This window comes from Raphanus sativus, chromosome 6 (genome assembly GCF_000801105.2).
Source record: "Raphanus sativus cultivar WK10039 chromosome 6, ASM80110v3, whole genome shotgun sequence".
Taxonomy (NCBI): domain Eukaryota; kingdom Viridiplantae; phylum Streptophyta; class Magnoliopsida; order Brassicales; family Brassicaceae; genus Raphanus; species Raphanus sativus.
The window spans coordinates 7,073,504-7,088,795 of record NC_079516.1 but is presented as its reverse complement, the minus strand read 5'-3'; the positions used below and the strand labels follow the sequence as shown (position 1 = coordinate 7,088,795).

The 15,292-nt window shown below is 37.9% G+C and overlaps 2 protein-coding genes and 1 long non-coding RNA gene across 3 annotated transcripts; 2 read left to right on the top strand and 1 right to left on the bottom strand.

Annotated features, from left to right (window-relative positions):
* The first annotated feature begins 2,361 nt into the window (after window positions 1-2,361).
* Window positions 2,362-3,332, top strand: LOC130496647 (uncharacterized). The gene is made up of 3 exons (XR_008935817.1): window positions 2,362-2,916; window positions 3,019-3,099; window positions 3,202-3,332. It is a non-coding gene; the product is annotated as an uncharacterized LOC130496647 (long non-coding RNA).
* Window positions 3,333-3,431: 99 nt separating this feature from the next.
* LOC108812111 (calcium-dependent protein kinase 9) lies at window positions 3,432-11,281 on the bottom strand. The gene is made up of 8 exons (XM_018584279.2): window positions 10,277-11,281; window positions 9,984-10,127; window positions 4,710-4,862; window positions 4,509-4,624; window positions 4,263-4,430; window positions 4,065-4,192; window positions 3,878-3,977; window positions 3,432-3,805 (listed from the first exon to the last, which is right to left on the bottom strand). Exons 1-8 carry the CDS (start codon window positions 11,001-11,003, stop codon window positions 3,725-3,727), a joined length of 1,617 nt encoding a protein of 538 aa, XP_018439781.1. The 5' UTR covers window positions 11,004-11,281; the 3' UTR covers window positions 3,432-3,724.
* A 634-nt stretch (window positions 11,282-11,915) lies between these two features.
* Window positions 11,916-14,373, top strand: LOC130495483 (uncharacterized). The gene is made up of 2 exons (XM_056986884.1): window positions 11,916-13,787; window positions 13,831-14,373. The coding sequence occupies exons 1-2, from the start codon at window positions 11,916-11,918 to the stop codon at window positions 14,371-14,373; spliced, it is 2,415 nt and encodes an 804-aa protein (XP_056842864.1).
* Window positions 14,374-15,292: the final 919 nt, after the last annotated feature.

Here is a 15,292-nt window from a genome sequence, read left to right as displayed (position 1 = left end):
AAACTCATAAATTAAATAAAAATCAGAAACCATCATTGTCACTGGTGATATATTTGAAATTGTTATTACCCACGATGATATGATATACTTTTTGAAAAAATATTATAATTAAAAAAAACTATTTTGAATTTTAAATTCTCTATTTTTTTTTAAAATGAACTTTTTACTTAGTTCTTCTCTGTTTAAATTTAATCATGTTTATTATTAAATTTTTAATTATTTTATTTGTTAAAATTTAAGAAAATTATTTAATTTTCTAAAATTTTAATTTTTTTTTGTTATGCTTTCATTTTTGTGAATTTTATTAAATGTTTCGATTTTTATTTATTATTTGATTTTATTTATTTGTTTATATTATTAATTAAATAATTATTTTTGAAAAATTACCTGCTGAACAGGTCAAGTTTTTGCTTGGAGGTTTTTATGAAACAAAAATCACTTTGAAGGTTAAAAGTGTTATTGAAAAAACTTCAAGGTTTAAAGTGATAGTAAGTGACACTTTGGAAGTTTTTATGCGATTTTCTCGTTTTCTTTTGGATTACTAGTTTGAAAGTAATCCCGCTAACAAAATCAATTCTAATCTAGTTTTTCATTGACTCTCAACTCAGGGAAATAGTAGTCAAAACTTCTATTCTTGGCCATAGAGTTAGTTTCAGACTCTTAATCACATAGGCACCTATTCTAAAATTAGGAAGATGCAATTTGACATAATCAGGAGAACATTCGTTTCTCACTTGTGGAGTCCTTGGCTCTTCAAACGTTTTTTCTTTTAATCTCTGAAATATGATATGCTTTGTTTTCTAGCATATCAGCATATCAAATAGCTTCTTAATCCATAGAAATTAACAAACTTTTTAATCCACTTCTTAATAATATATAACAACAAAGGAAAGAATGACTCATGCAAAAAATGTCTCCAATTACTTGAGAATATATAATACTAGTAAAAATTTCCACATCAGCGTAAGAAATATATTTCAGGTTTTCCAAATTTTCTTTCATGCCACATGACCTTTCATATATAACATTTGGGAACATCATGTGTTTAAATTATTCTTTAGTATCAATGTCATTCAGATTTCTTGCCATATACTATTTGATACTCATCAATACAAGTTCATTTATTTTCAATTGGTTCTCACGGAAATACAAAATGTAGATCTCAATTCAAGTAAAATATGAGTGATATTGTAAACAAAATTAACATGTCATGGACTTACCGAAAAGTGTTTGAATGTTGGAAAGAAAGACTTAAAATTCTGGCATAATTTGGATAAGAAGAGGGTAAGCTATTTCTTTGTTGCCTTTAAGTTTCAACACCAATTTATTCTTGCAGATTTTCTCATATGAATAAATTAAAGAAGATAACATTTGAATTGAAAAATGCATTCACCTTGAACATGATATAGCTTAACTCGTCCATTAGAAGTTCTGTAAATATGTCCTTCATCAGTTGTTTCTTGATGCTATATTTCACATCACTCAGATTTATGCAGAAGAATGCACAAGAACTGCCCAATTGAACCCTCTTCATCACAATGGTGCCACATCTTTTTCATCGACTTGTCCACAATGCATATACAATGATCAATGAGAGACAAGTACAAACCTGAGAGATATCGAGAAAACAAATTGTAGTTTTGATATTTTTGTTTTGCCGGTGGACTATATGCAAAGACTGCAATCAACCAAAAAAAAACAAATTGATTAATGAGAGACAAGTACAAACCTGAGAGATATCGAGAAAACTCGCATGGAGAATTGTAGAAATGACATAAACATCAAGACAATCAAGCTCGATTCCCTTCTTCTTCCAATATTGGTTCTAGACTCATTGTTGTGGAGTCATATTTTCAATAATTTTATATACTGATAGATATAATTATTCATTTCATACTTGTGTCAAATAAATATTTATCATTAGGTCTTGACAAAATATTTTATAATATAAACTAACATATATACAAAATAAGGCATGTGAATTTATAGTTTAAGTTACTTTTCAAGCCCGAGTTAGTGAGATATAGTGAGGAGGTAAGTAAATGTCCTCCTAAATTGTAATCACCTAATTGTCTCTCAAGAGACTTCTAAGTCAGTTACCCAACATTTCTCTTTGAAGAATTACTCACATGGTCTAATATAAGACTAACTAAACTGCTATGATAAACATCAAGAGATGAGATAAGATACAAACAATATTACTCACCATAACTTAAAATTCGAGTAGATACAATTATGACATTTCTAAATGGTTGTTTTCAGATTAAAAAAGGAAGCATCCAAACCAGCTGAAGAGCACTAAAAATTTCAACACTTTTTACAACATGTAATATACTTGCATCCCATCTAGGCTTTGTTGAGTTGATTGCACACATACTATTTGGTCTATCCTTAACACCACCAAAATTCTTCCTTACCCAACTTTCAAGGCCAGAGACGAATCTGTAGGACTAATAACAATAACGTTATAATCAATTGAATACAATTGTGAAATATAAATTAACTAATTTTTGAAATGAATTTAAATTCTCTCTTTGCTCGTCTACAACCCCTAAAATTTCAGAGCCGGTTCTGCTGGTGACTGGTCACATGAGGAAGAATGAGGTGGCACCTGCAAAATAAGACTAGAAAGCACTTACACGTGAGAGAAAGAAGACTAGTAGTATAAATAGAAGATGGATTTTAACAGAATCTTTATGCATCTTGTGGTGATGTATCTGGGAGAGTTAGGGACTCTTTAATAAACCCTAGGATCTGGAGATTGGGAGATTTTAACCTGAGTTCTTGAGCAGTATAGTAGTGTGTTCTTATCAGATTCTTAGAAATTCCAGGATTTATATATTAAGTGAGTTTTGATAGCCTGGTCGTGTAGCTCATGGGTTCGATCAAGGCAGAGAATAGAGGGAGAGAGAAAAAGTGAGTTTTGATAAATAGCTAATTGTTTTTTTTTGAAAGATAGCTAAATGTTTTGCTGAAGAGAAGAAGATTCTTAGTTACTGATCTCATTCTATTTTTTAGGATCTAATGGCCTTGGATCAAAGCAAGAGTATACTTTCAAGAGGTCTTCCCAGCATCCACCACGTGAACGATGCAAATATGGTACGTACTTGACTCCTTTTGCTGTTTAATTTTTTCTTCTTTTTTAACTAAAAGTTGTTTAGGTCAGTGTTTTCATATGCCCTTATCATGGCCTTCATATAGGAGAGACGAGGAAACAAGAAGTTTATGTTGAGAGTTGAGACAACCCCAAGATATGACAAATCATCTCCTACTGTGGAGCAAGCAAACAAATTTGTTGCCTCAACCACTGCATCATGTTAATGGCAAAAGCAGAGGCATCAAGCAAAAGCTTTAAAGTGCATACTTATCTGTATGATCTTGTCGGAGAACTGGAGTAGGTTTATGTTTCAAATATTCCATAGAGGTTAATAAACATTGTAAAATCATACATACTCTTATAAAGAATATTTCTCTATTTCTCTCTTATCACAAGAGCCTTGGCACAGAAACACAAAAGAAGAACAAAACAGAAGTAAAGTACAAAACACAAGCAATCAGAGTTTTGAGTTTCTTCCTCTTTATGTATTTTTTGTCTTGATAAATATCAATACAGCTCCCCCACTTTCTTGATTAGATACAAATCATCTCCTCTTGATCTTGTGGATCTCCGGTTTTACAGGAAAAAAAAAAAAAAAAGACCTGAGAACGACATTGAGAATATCCCCTAGAACAGTCGAGGTTGTTGCTGTTGTGGATTTCCACTTCTCATCATCGCACAGAACTCTTCATAGTTGATTCTACCATCCTGCATGAGAAGGATAAAGACATTATGGACTAAGACTAGCTTTCTTGAAAGAAGAATAGATGTTTAACTTACGTTATCAGAGTCAACATCTGAGAGAACCTCTTTGATTGTTGCATCATCTCCCATTCCATATTCTTTCAGTGCTACTTCCAGCTCGTCTGTTGTAATGTATCTGTATTGATGCAATATTAGAGGACTCTCAAAATCTGTTTCTTATAAACATATAACAAAAATAACCGAGAAGAAAGTGTTCACTTACCCGCTGCTGTCTTTGTCAAAATGCTGGAAAGCTTTGTAAAGATTCTCATCACTTTCAAGCCTGTGTCTATGCATAGTTGCAGTAATAAACTCAATGTAGTCTATTGACCCGTTCCCGTCAACATCAGCCTGTTGGAAATATGAGTTGTTAGTTTTTTATTTACTTTTTGAACTAGTGGATCCGAAGTACCGAACTTACAGCATCCATGAGCTGCTTCACTTCAGCTTCTGTGAGTTTAGATCCCAGTTTGGCTAAACCTTCTCTCAGTTCTTCATATGTGATTGTGCCACTGTTGTCTGTGTCTATGTTAGCAAACATCGCCTTTAATCCTTGGATCTCTTCAGTGTTGATATTCTCCGCAATGACCTGTATAGAATCTCACCGTTAGCCCAACGAGAAGGACAAGCAAACACAGCTCATTTTCGAGAGTCTTGTGGAAGTCACCTTTAAAGCAAGTTTCTTTAGCTTATTCATTGCTCTGAACTGTTTCATCCTTGATAGTACAGCACTGTCAATAGGCTTGTCCGATGCTTCTCCACCTTCTCTAAGCCACGGATGCTCTGCACCAAAATATTAAGCAAGTCTCAGAATCAAGAAGGAACAGAAAAAAATGGAAGATTCTATCATTCACAGGTTACTACTTACGAAGAACATCAGCGGCAGAAATACGCCTTTTTGGATCAGCAGTCAACATTCTACGCACCAAATCTTTGGCACTGTTGGAGATTGATGGCCATGGTTGACTTTCAAAGTCGATATGGCCTTCCAATATAGCATCAAATATCCCTTTCTCGGTTTCTACATATCCATTATACACAAATGAAAAAGCAACAACCATTGTTTATATATCAGCTGTTCTATACACAAAGATGCTACACTTGTAAAAAATGGGGGCACTTAGAGAAATCGTGTATGATGAATAAGAAAGATGGAGTTGGCCTAGCAGATCAGATTGACAAAGGTCTAGAATTGAAGAATGATAAGAAGGCTAAGATAGATGAGAGTAATGAAGAAGAAAGGGAAGAGAGGCAGTTAACTGAAGAGGCTCAGATAATTGAAGATTGGTCAAAACCAGGGAAAACCAGTAGCAGAAGTCCAACAAAGAAAAAGCTTGAATATGGTCAGGTAAAATTGTTAACTCCCTCCAGATTCTTGATTCTCAATGAAATCAATGAAAAAGGGGAACTGGTTGACAATGAGAAGAAGGAAACAGAAGCTGTAGCAGATATAGAAGATGTTGAGAAGAATGTAGATGAAGGAAGTTCTGGGGATAGCATAGCTACTTCTGCTAATAATGAGAGAGATGCAGTTGCTATAACAGATACAGTAGATACAGGGAGTAGGGGTGAAGTTGAGAAATCTGAAAGCATTTCAGATTCTCTAGAGGAAATTAATGAAGATGTAACGAAGACTGGTTGTTTTGAAGCATCGGGTAAAGAAATAAGTTCAGAGGGCGAGGATACCTTAGAAGTTGATGGTGTTACAAGTGTTGCTGAAAACATACCGGAGGTAATGAAATCTCCAACATATTGTGACATTGTTAGAAGTGAGGGTGAGGATATCTTAGAAGTTGATGGTGTTACAAGTGTTGCTGAAAATATACCGGAGGTAATGAAATCTCCAACATACTGTGACATTGTTAGAAGTGAAGGGAAGGATACTCAGCGAAATACAACACTTATTGATAAGGTGAATACTATTCGTCCTTCTCTTCCAAGAGCTTCAAAAACTTATCATAAAGTTTTTCCTGAAAATCCTGTTCCTGGCCAAGGAAGGAAAGTCCCTCGAAAAAACTCTCAATGACAGGTTTCTTCTGGAATGTTAGAGGTTTTAACAAAATGTCAAAGCATGAGGTAGTAAGAAATTGGGTTCAAAATAAAGAGATGAAGTTTGGTTGTCTTCTTGAAACTAGAGTGAAGGAAAATAAGGCAAAGCAGATTGTTTCTTCAGTTTTTAATGGTTGGTCCTGGATGAATAACTATGAGTTCAACAGGAAGGGGAGAATTTGGGTAGTTTGGAGTCCTCAGGTGCGAGTTACTCCAGTTTTCACTTCTAGTCAAATTATTACTGTTTCAGTTTTACTTGAAGGAGAAGATGAGGAATTCTTTTGCTCTTTTGTCTATGGTGAGAACCTAATGGAGGATAGAAGAGAGTTATGGAATGATATGAAATCCATCAGGATTCAGCTAGTTTCAGAGGCAAGCAGTGGATTATTATGGGGGATTTTAATGAAATTTTAGAGGGAGGAGAACATTCTAGTTATGAAGATTCGGGGCTTATAAATATAGGTATGATGGAGTTTGAGAGTGTCATTCAGCATTGCAGGCTAATTGATCTTGGATGTCAGGGACCAAAATTTACATGGTGTAATAAACGAGTGGAGGGTCTCATCTGTAAGAAGCTAGACCGGTTTCTTGTGAATGATATCTGGCTGAATAAACAAGATAAGGCATATGGAGTTTTTGAAGCTGGGGGTTGCTCTGACCATTTAAGAGGAAGATTTCATCTACAAGTTGAGGCGGAGGGAAAGAGAAGACCTTTTAAAGTAACAAATGCTGTTACTGAGATGCCAGAATTTTTAAAGTTGATGGAGGATTACTGGAGAAATAATCAGCCTTTGTTTCAGTCGACATCTGCTCTTTTCAGGTTCTCAAAGTCACTAAAAACTTTGAAACCTTTGATTAGAAATTTGAGTAAAGAAAAGCTGGGAAAATTATCTCTTCGAGTTAAAGAAGCTTATAGTGATCTTTGTAAGATGCAAGAGAGTCTGATGGAGAATCCTTCGGTAGAGAATATTCAGGAGGAATTAAAAGTGGAGGAGAGATGGCAGCGCATCTCTGCTATTGAGGAGAAAGTTTTAAAGCAAAGATCAAAGCTCCACTGGTTGCAGCTTGGAGATTCAAATAACAAAGCTTTTCATAATGCTGTCAAGATAAGGATTGCCAGGAATGCTATAAGAGAGATCAAATGCCAGTCGGGTGATGTAGTAACATCTCAGGAGGATATTAAAGCTGAGGCAGTGAGGTTTTTTAGTGATCTACTTTCCTATGAATCGTCTGACACCCAAAGTATCTCAGTACAAGAGCTTCAAGATCTCTTACCTTTTCGCTGCTCAAATGAGGAGAAGACTCTTTTAATTAAACCAGTTACAAGGGAAGAGATAAGAGATGTACTAATGGGTATGCCTAGCAATAAATCGCCAGGACCTGATGGTTTCACTGTTGAGTTCTTCAAAGCTTCTTGGAAGGTTATAGGAGAGGACTTCACTACTGCAGTACTATCTTTTTTCAGTAAAGGTTTTTTACCAAAAGGTCTGAATTCTACTATTTTAGCTCTTGTGGCGAAGAAAAGATAGTGCAACAGAGATGAGGGACTACAGGCCAATCTCTTGCTGCAATGTCCTCTACAAAGTGATCTCAAAGATCATTGCAAATAGACTAAAAGGTACTCTTCCTGGCTGTATTTCTCATAACCAATCCGCATTTGTTAAGGACAGATTGCTGGTTGAAAATCTGCTTTTAGCCACAGAAATAGTTAAAGATTACCATAAGGAGGATATTTCAGCCAGATGTGCTATGAAAATTGATATTGCTAAAGCGTTTGATTCTGTTCATTGGCCTTTTCTGCTTAATACTCTAAGGGCTTTTAATATTCCGGAAGAATTTGTTCACTGGATAGAGCTTTGTGTCTGCACCCCTTCTTTTTCTGTTCAGGTTAACGGAGAGTTGGCTGGTTTCTTTCAGAGTAAAAGAGGGTTACGTCAGGGTTGTGCATTGTCTCCTTACTTGTTTGTAATTTGTATGAATGTCCTCTCCCATCTTCTTGATAAAGCTGCTGCCCGAAGGATTATAGGGTATCATCCAAAATGCCAAAACATTCTTCTCACTCATTTATGTTTCGCTGATGACCTCTTGGTATTTACTGATGGTTCCAAAAGATCTATAGAGAATATCTTGAAGATTTTTGAAGACTTTGCTGCTATCTCGGGTCTAAGAATTAGTTTGGAGAAGTCTACCCTTTTCACAGCAGGTTTATCTGAAACTCAGCAAAGAGATATCTTAAATTGTTTCCCTTTTGCTTCTGGAAAATTACCTGTTCGTTATCTAGGGCTTCCTTTACTTACAAGAAGGATGACAGTGAATGATTATATGCCCATGGTGGAGAAGATTCGTAAAAGGATGAGCTCCTGGACGGGGAGGATGATATCTTATGGTGGTCGTCTGCAACTGATAAATTCTGTTATTACTAGCATGGCGAATTTTTGGCTTTCAGCTTTCAGGCTTCCGAGTAGTTGTTTAAAGGAGATTGAAAGATTATGTTCTGCTTTTCTGTGGTCAGGGCCAGAGCTAAAAACTAGTAAAGCTAAGGTTAACTGGAGCGATATTTGCTTGCCAAAGCAAGAAGGTGGTTTGGGAATTAGGCCTCTCAAAGAGATTAACACTGTGCTTTGTCTGAAATTGGTTTGGAGATTATTCTCCTCTCGAGCTTCTTTATGGGTTAATTGGATTCACTGTTACTTGATAAGAAAAGGTTCTTTTTGGTCGATGAAGAACAATACAAGTAATGGATCATGGATGTGGAGGAAAATCCTAAAGATAAGAGATCTTGCAAAGGGTTATATTCGGATGGAGGTTCATAATGGTAGAGATACATCTTTCTGGTTTGACTCTTGGTCTTCTTTTGGTCCACTGAAAGATTTAATTGGTGATAGAGGTCCCCTGAGTCTTGGCATTACAGATACTGCGTCTATGGAGGAAGTGTTTTTACATCATCGTAAAAGAAGACACAGAGTGGAGATATTCAACAAGTTGGAAGAGGAAATAGAAGTTCTGAGAAACAGGCGTGATCATGCTGATGACATTCCCCTTTGGAGACAGGATGGTACCCGTTTTGCAAGCTCGTTTTCTTCTAAGAAAACTTGGCTTTATATGAGACAGGTACAACCGGAGTGTGTATGGAATAAGGGAGTGTGGTTTCCTCAGTCTACTCCTAAATTCTCCTTTATGCTCTGGGTAGCTGCAAAAAATAGATTGCAGACTTGTGATAGAATGCAGAAATGGAACATCTCTATAAACACTTCGTGTATTCTTTGCAATGAAGAGCAGGAATCTTGTAGGCATCTGTTCTTTAAGTGTCGCTTCTCTAATGAGATATGGAAGGATCTAATAGCAGGGATCATGAAAAATGGGTTTACTGATGACTGGGATATGTTACTTGACATCATCTCTCGTTCAAGATGTTATTCTTCCACTGAGCTGTTTATTATTCGATACTCTTTCCAGACTCTTCTTCACAGTCTGTGGAGAGAAAGAAATGCTCGTAGGCATGGTGAAGAACCAAGAGAAGCGAGAAATCTAATCAGATTTGTTGATAAATTAATCAGACTGAAGCTTTTAGCTGTCAAAGGAAAGGGGAAAAAATATTTGGAAGATAGCTTAAGCATGTGGTTTGCCTCAAGAATACAAGTCTGTTAGAATAATTGAAGATTTTGTGATTTGGATTTAGCTGCAGAGGGGATTCTGGGTTTTGCGGAAGAGGGGTTGATCTTTTCAGTGAACTGGAAAAATTGGAATCTGAAGTTTATTGTTGCAGGTTTTCTCTCCTGCTATTGTGATGCTTACTCTTTTTCCCATTAGAGTTTTGTCCCACTTGGGTTTTCTCTAATGGGTTTTAATGAGGAGTATCACATAGCATCCAAGCTTGACTTGTCTCATGGTCAAGCTTGAGGGAGATTTTGGGTTTATAAGTTTGAAAAGAGTTGTTGTTTAGAGAAAAAGTCATTGTTTTATTGTTCTTGTTTCTTTTATTGGTAGCACTTGATGTAAAAAAGTTTTGTTTGAATAAATTTTACATTCATTCAAAAAAAAAAAAAGAATATAAAAAAAAAACAGAGTGCACAGAGAGAGAGTATAGCTTTACCAGCCCAAAACGGGGGTACACCACTGAGTAGAATGTACAATATGATTCCAGCACTCCATATATCAACTTCTTTCCCGTATCTTCGACGTAAGACTTCAGGAGCTACATAGTATGCACTCCCAACTATATCTCTATATACTTTTCCTGTAGAATAATAAGAAGAAGAAACAACACAAATGATACGCAGTAAGAAACATCAAACACACAAGACACAAGCAATATAACCAGAACTATGCCCCATGATCTGTGTCCTAGAAATCAGGAAAGAAGAAACACAGTGTGTTTAATTTTACCTTCTTCAATGAAGACAGACAAGCCAAAATCAGTAGCCTTGATCAACGCCTTGTCATCTTTGCTAGAAAGCAAGAAATTCTCAGGCTTGAGGTCTCTATGCAACACACCCATGAAATGACAAATCTTGACAACATTCACAATCTGCCTACACACAGAAGCAGCCGCTCTCTCGCTGTAATGCCCCTTGGCAATGATCCTATCAAACAACTCGCCACCAGCGCAAAGCTCCATCACCAGATTCACAGCCTTCTCATCCTCATAAGCCCCTTTAAACTCCACGATATTAGGCTGCCCGCTCAAATGCTGCATTATCTGAATCTCTCTCCTCATATCGTCCTTGTCGGCTTTCGTCACCAGCTTCTTCTTGGAGATAGACTTGCAAGCGTACTTCTTCCCCGTCGAGTTCTCCGTGCAGAGATACGTCACCCCGAACTGCCCTCTCCCTAGCTCCTTCCCCAGCGTGTAGAACAGCTTCACGTCTTCGTAAGCGTTCTCTAGGATCGAGTTGTTGCTCTTCGCCGCTTTGGTGGGGCTTGGTCCTTGCCCTGCAGACGCCGTTCTCCACGCCGGCGGTTGGTTGGTCCCGGAGGCTGGTTTCTCCGGCGTTGTCTGGGTTCTAGTCTGTGGAGTATACGACGACGGCGGTGGATCTCCTTCGACTGATCTGGTCTGCCCGTTCTGCTGAGGCTTCACCAGTCCATGGTTCTTGGCAAAGCAATTGCCCATGATTTCTCCGACGACCCAGAGAAGAAAGATCGCAGCTTTGGCTAAGTTAGCTCAAATGGTGACGACCCGGAGAAGAAAGATAGAAGCTTTTAGATGATGATGAAGAAGAAGAAGAAACGAACAGAGAAACTTTTTTAAAAAGGACAGATTCTTTTTTGAAGACGTGGAAGCATCACCTCAAGCAACGCTTTTTAGATAATATTTACGTTAACTCATCAAGCAAAATAATGTTCGCCAGATGGATTTGATGATTATTTTAAAAATCAGAGAGTAGAAAATATTGCAGAACAAATCATGAGAAGCATGAATATATTTGAAGAGCAAGTGGTGGGGTTGGTTTATAACTTTTATGTTGTTGTAAGAGGAGAGCGGAAAAGTAAAAGAGTCTATTATCGACACCGGGTCAAACTCTTTCTTCGTAGATTTTTTTAATTAGTTTTATTCCATTTTCCCTTGTGGTATTAGATTGAATTGTTCCTCTGCTGACTACTGGTCAGGTTAAGACAAATGTTATAAATGTTTTTTTCTTCTTAGATATTGTGTCAGAAAAGGATCTGTTTTATGTTCAGCTTTTGGTGGATGACAAAGAAACAGAATTGATGTTTTGGATTTGGCAGTTTTGCTTCAAGTGGGAACATTTGAAGACGTTTTGAAGCTCTTGCTGTTGTTATTTTGTTTTTGTAGTGTAGAGCAGTGTGTAACCATTGGACGGAAATAGGGCCGGATATAATAAAGGAGGTCCAGGAGTTCTTCAGAGGAGCGCCCCTTCCTGATGGCATCAATGATACACATTTACGTTTGATCCCAAAGATAACGAACCCGAAGAAGGTCTCGGATTACCGTCCAATCGCGCTGTGTAATGTGTATTATAAAATCTACTCCAAGCTTTTAACAAAGAGATTGCAGCCGATGATGGAGAAGCTGATCTCGGAGAACCAATCGGCCTTTGTCCCGAACAGAGCTATCGGTGACAATGTGCTTATCACTCATGAGGTACTTCATTTCTTAAAGACCTCTCAGGCGGAACAGAGATGTGCTATGGCGGTGAAGACAGACATGAGCAAAGCCTATGACCGCCTTGAATGGGACTTTATTGCCGCAGTGCTGGCTCGGTTGGGATTCCACCGAGACCTTATTGGCATGATCATACAGTGTATTTCATCTGTTACATACTCCTTCCTCATTAACGGCTTGCCTAGAGGGAAGGTAGTACTGAGCCGAGGGATTCGTCAAGGCGACCCCCTCTCTCCCTACATATTCATAATGTGTAGTGAAGTCCTCTCGGGATTATGTAATCGAGCTCAAGAAGAAGGGCTGATACAAGGGATCAAAGTTGCGAGAGGATGCCCTAGTATTAGCCACTTACTTTTTGCAGACGATACAATGTTCTTTCTCAGTGCCAATGAAGCGAATTGCGATGCACTCAAGTCCATACTCGACAGCTATGAATCTGCCTCGGGGCAGTCCATTAATAGAGATAAGTCCGCAATCACTTTCTCAAAGAGAGCTCCAGCCACGCTCAAGAGTTCTATCATGGACAAGCTTCAAATACAAAAAGAAGGAGGAGTGGGGAAGTACCTCGGACTACCGGAGCACTTTGGACGTCGTAAACGGGATTTATTCTCTTCCATAGTGGATCGTATCAAGCAAAAAGCCAGGAGCTGGTCTACAAAATTCCTATCCTCAGCCCGCAAGCTAGTCATGTTGCAAAGTGTACTGTCGGCAATGCCTTCCTACTCTATGACCTGTTTTATGCTCCCCAAGTCTCTGTGCAAACGCCTCCAATCGGTGGTCACTCGTTACTGGTGGGATAACAAAGAAGGAGAAAGGAAAATGGCATGGGTGGCTTGGGACAAGATAGCCACACCGAAGGCTGTTGGGGGACTCGGGTTGCGAGACTTTGAAAAGTTTAATGAAGCTTTACTTGCAAAAATCGGCTGGAGGCTTCTTAAGCAGCCTGACTGTCTCCTTGGCAAGGTTCTGAAGGGGAAATATTTTCCAGACTCTACTATACTGCTTGCAGGAGAAACGTCTACTCCCTCTCATGGGTGGCGAAGTGCACTGATCGGTAGAGACCTCCTTCTCAAAAAGATCGGATGGGCTGTGGGAAATGGTCAATCCATTAATGTCTGGAGAGATCCATGGTTGTCATTGACAGAACAGGAATGTCCGATGGGACTTCCCTCTGAAAAATATGCTACGCTCTTGGTCTCGGACTTGCTGGAACCTGATTCCGGAAACTGGGATAGAGAGCTAATTCAGATATTGTTCCCAGAGTATGAATCGAAAACTCTTTGCATTAAGCCAAGTTTAACCGGGGCTCCGGACAAACTTATTTGGCTGGGAACAAAGTATGGTGAGTACTCATCCAAATCTGGGTACTACACTGCCATTGAAGACCTGTTGCTTGAAGACCCAGCTGAGGCTAGCTTTAATTGGAAGAAGAATGTCTGGGCACTGGATGTCGCTCCAAAGGTGAAAAATTTCTCTTGGAAAATCCTGAAAAGGGCCATCCCTGTTGGCGCCCGACTTGTTGAACGACACATTGACACCGATCCTAGATGCAAGAGATGTGGGCAAAACGAATCTATCACTCATATGCTCTTCCAATGTCATTATGCACGAAAGGTTTGGCTTTTAGCTCCTTTCACAACTGACATGGACTACAGTGGAATAATAGATTTGTTTACTGACTGGCCCGATCTAAGCGCCCAAAAATGCCTCCCACCTGCTGGCATCGCTACTGGTTCACTCTTCCCATGGATCTTGTGGTCTTTGTGGAAGGCAATGAACAATTTTGTCTTTGAGGGCTTCTCTGTTTCTGCAGAGGACACTCTCTCTATGGCAATCAAACTTGCAAGGGAATGGAGTATACATAGTAACCCAGATAACTCAGGCAACAAGCGAGGAACGCCCCCCCCCCCCTTTGGTTGCACCGGCTGGTGCTGTAACAGTTCGGTCAGATGCTGCGTGGAATATGCTGGATGCTACTGCAGGTTTGGGTTGGTGCCTCCTCACTACCCCGACAGGTGAAGATTTCCGGAGGCGACTGGAACATGTCTCTTCTCCTCTAATGGCGGAAGGGCTGGCTCTACGAGAGGCTGTTCTGTCATGCCGTTCATTGCAACAGAGAGTGCTGAGGTTTGAATCTGATTCTTCCCAGCTCATCAAGACAATCAACAATCAGGAGGGGATAGCTGAACTTCATAGTGTTGTCTCAGATATCTTATCCCTTGCATCTGAATTTGTTAGCGTTTCTTTTGTTTGGATTTCGAAAGAGAAGAACTCACGAGCGGATGCTCTGGCTAAATCAGCCTTGATTGTAGTTGAACCCCTGGTGGTTGAGGATGCTTTAATTGCTCCTAACTAACCATATTAATGAAGTAAAATGTGTTTCAAAAAAAAAAAAGAGCAGTGTGTAACATCTTTGACTTGGTGTGTATTAAGTTTTTTTGTTTGCTGGTTTTATTTAATTTGACTAGTTCAAATACCTACAGTTCTATTAAAAATAAACTTGTATTGAAAAGAGATTAATGTTCAAAGATTATGAAGATATTTTTTCTGTTTACTTACATTATGTTGTTAAATATTACATCTGGAGAACTTATTGTATTATTGCTTAAACCGATTAGTTGACTGGTTTATTAATTGAAAAATGGATTATGTGATGACCAATTCTACTTGGTTATTTACTTTTAGGATATACTATATGATTTAGGATTATACTATATGATTTATATTTATAAAACATAAATTAAATGATTCATTGCTTACAAAATAAGAAATTGGCAGTTTGAAAAATTACGGATATAGTTGTAGTGGATGACTGGATGGACACTTGCGGATAAAATATTAGTCTTGACCTTAAAGCATCAATGTTATATAGATGGATTCACATTAACTGTCCGCTACTATGTTTTTCAGTATCTTGTCAAATAAAAATGTCTATTTCAAATTATTTATCTTAACAAATTATATATCGTAGAACTATCTATTAAAGGATGGTTTTTAATTATAAACTAGGTGATAATATGTGTCATGCGCGGAGTGAATGAATTAAAAAAAATTATAAATTTAATCTATAGATATCAAAAAAGAAAAAAAGACATATTATACATGATATAAATTAACAGAACTAACGTTTGAGATACATATTAATGCAAAGAAAACCAATTTGGGATTAGAAGTTTACTCGAGTTTTCAATCAAAAAAGTATAATGGGGTATCTGGATAACGATAATCTATTGTGTTCGACAAACAGTAATTGTCTTATTATCGAAGTTGTATCG

What these genes read in the sequence shown, in the direction of transcription:
- LOC108812111 (XM_018584279.2), bottom strand. Translation starts at nt 11,003, where the DNA reads ATGGGCAATTGCTTTGCCAAGAACCATGGACTGGTGAAGCCTCAGCAG. An exon ending in TAAAGAAACTTGCTTTAAAG is followed by an intron (nt 4,431 to 4,508) that starts GTGACTTCCACA and finishes GATTCTATACAG; the next exon opens with GTCATTGCGGAGAATATCAA. An exon ending in TGAAGCAGCTCATGGATGCT is followed by an intron (nt 4,193 to 4,262) that starts GTAAGTTCGGTA and finishes TATTTCCAACAG; the next exon opens with GCTGATGTTGACGGGAACGG.
- LOC130495483 (XM_056986884.1), top strand. Translation starts at nt 11,916, where the DNA reads ATGGAGAAGCTGATCTCGGAGAACCAATCGGCCTTTGTCCCGAACAGA. An exon ending in TCTTGTGGTCTTTGTGGAAG is followed by an intron (nt 13,788 to 13,830) that starts GCAATGAACAAT and finishes CTGTTTCTGCAG; the next exon opens with AGGACACTCTCTCTATGGCA.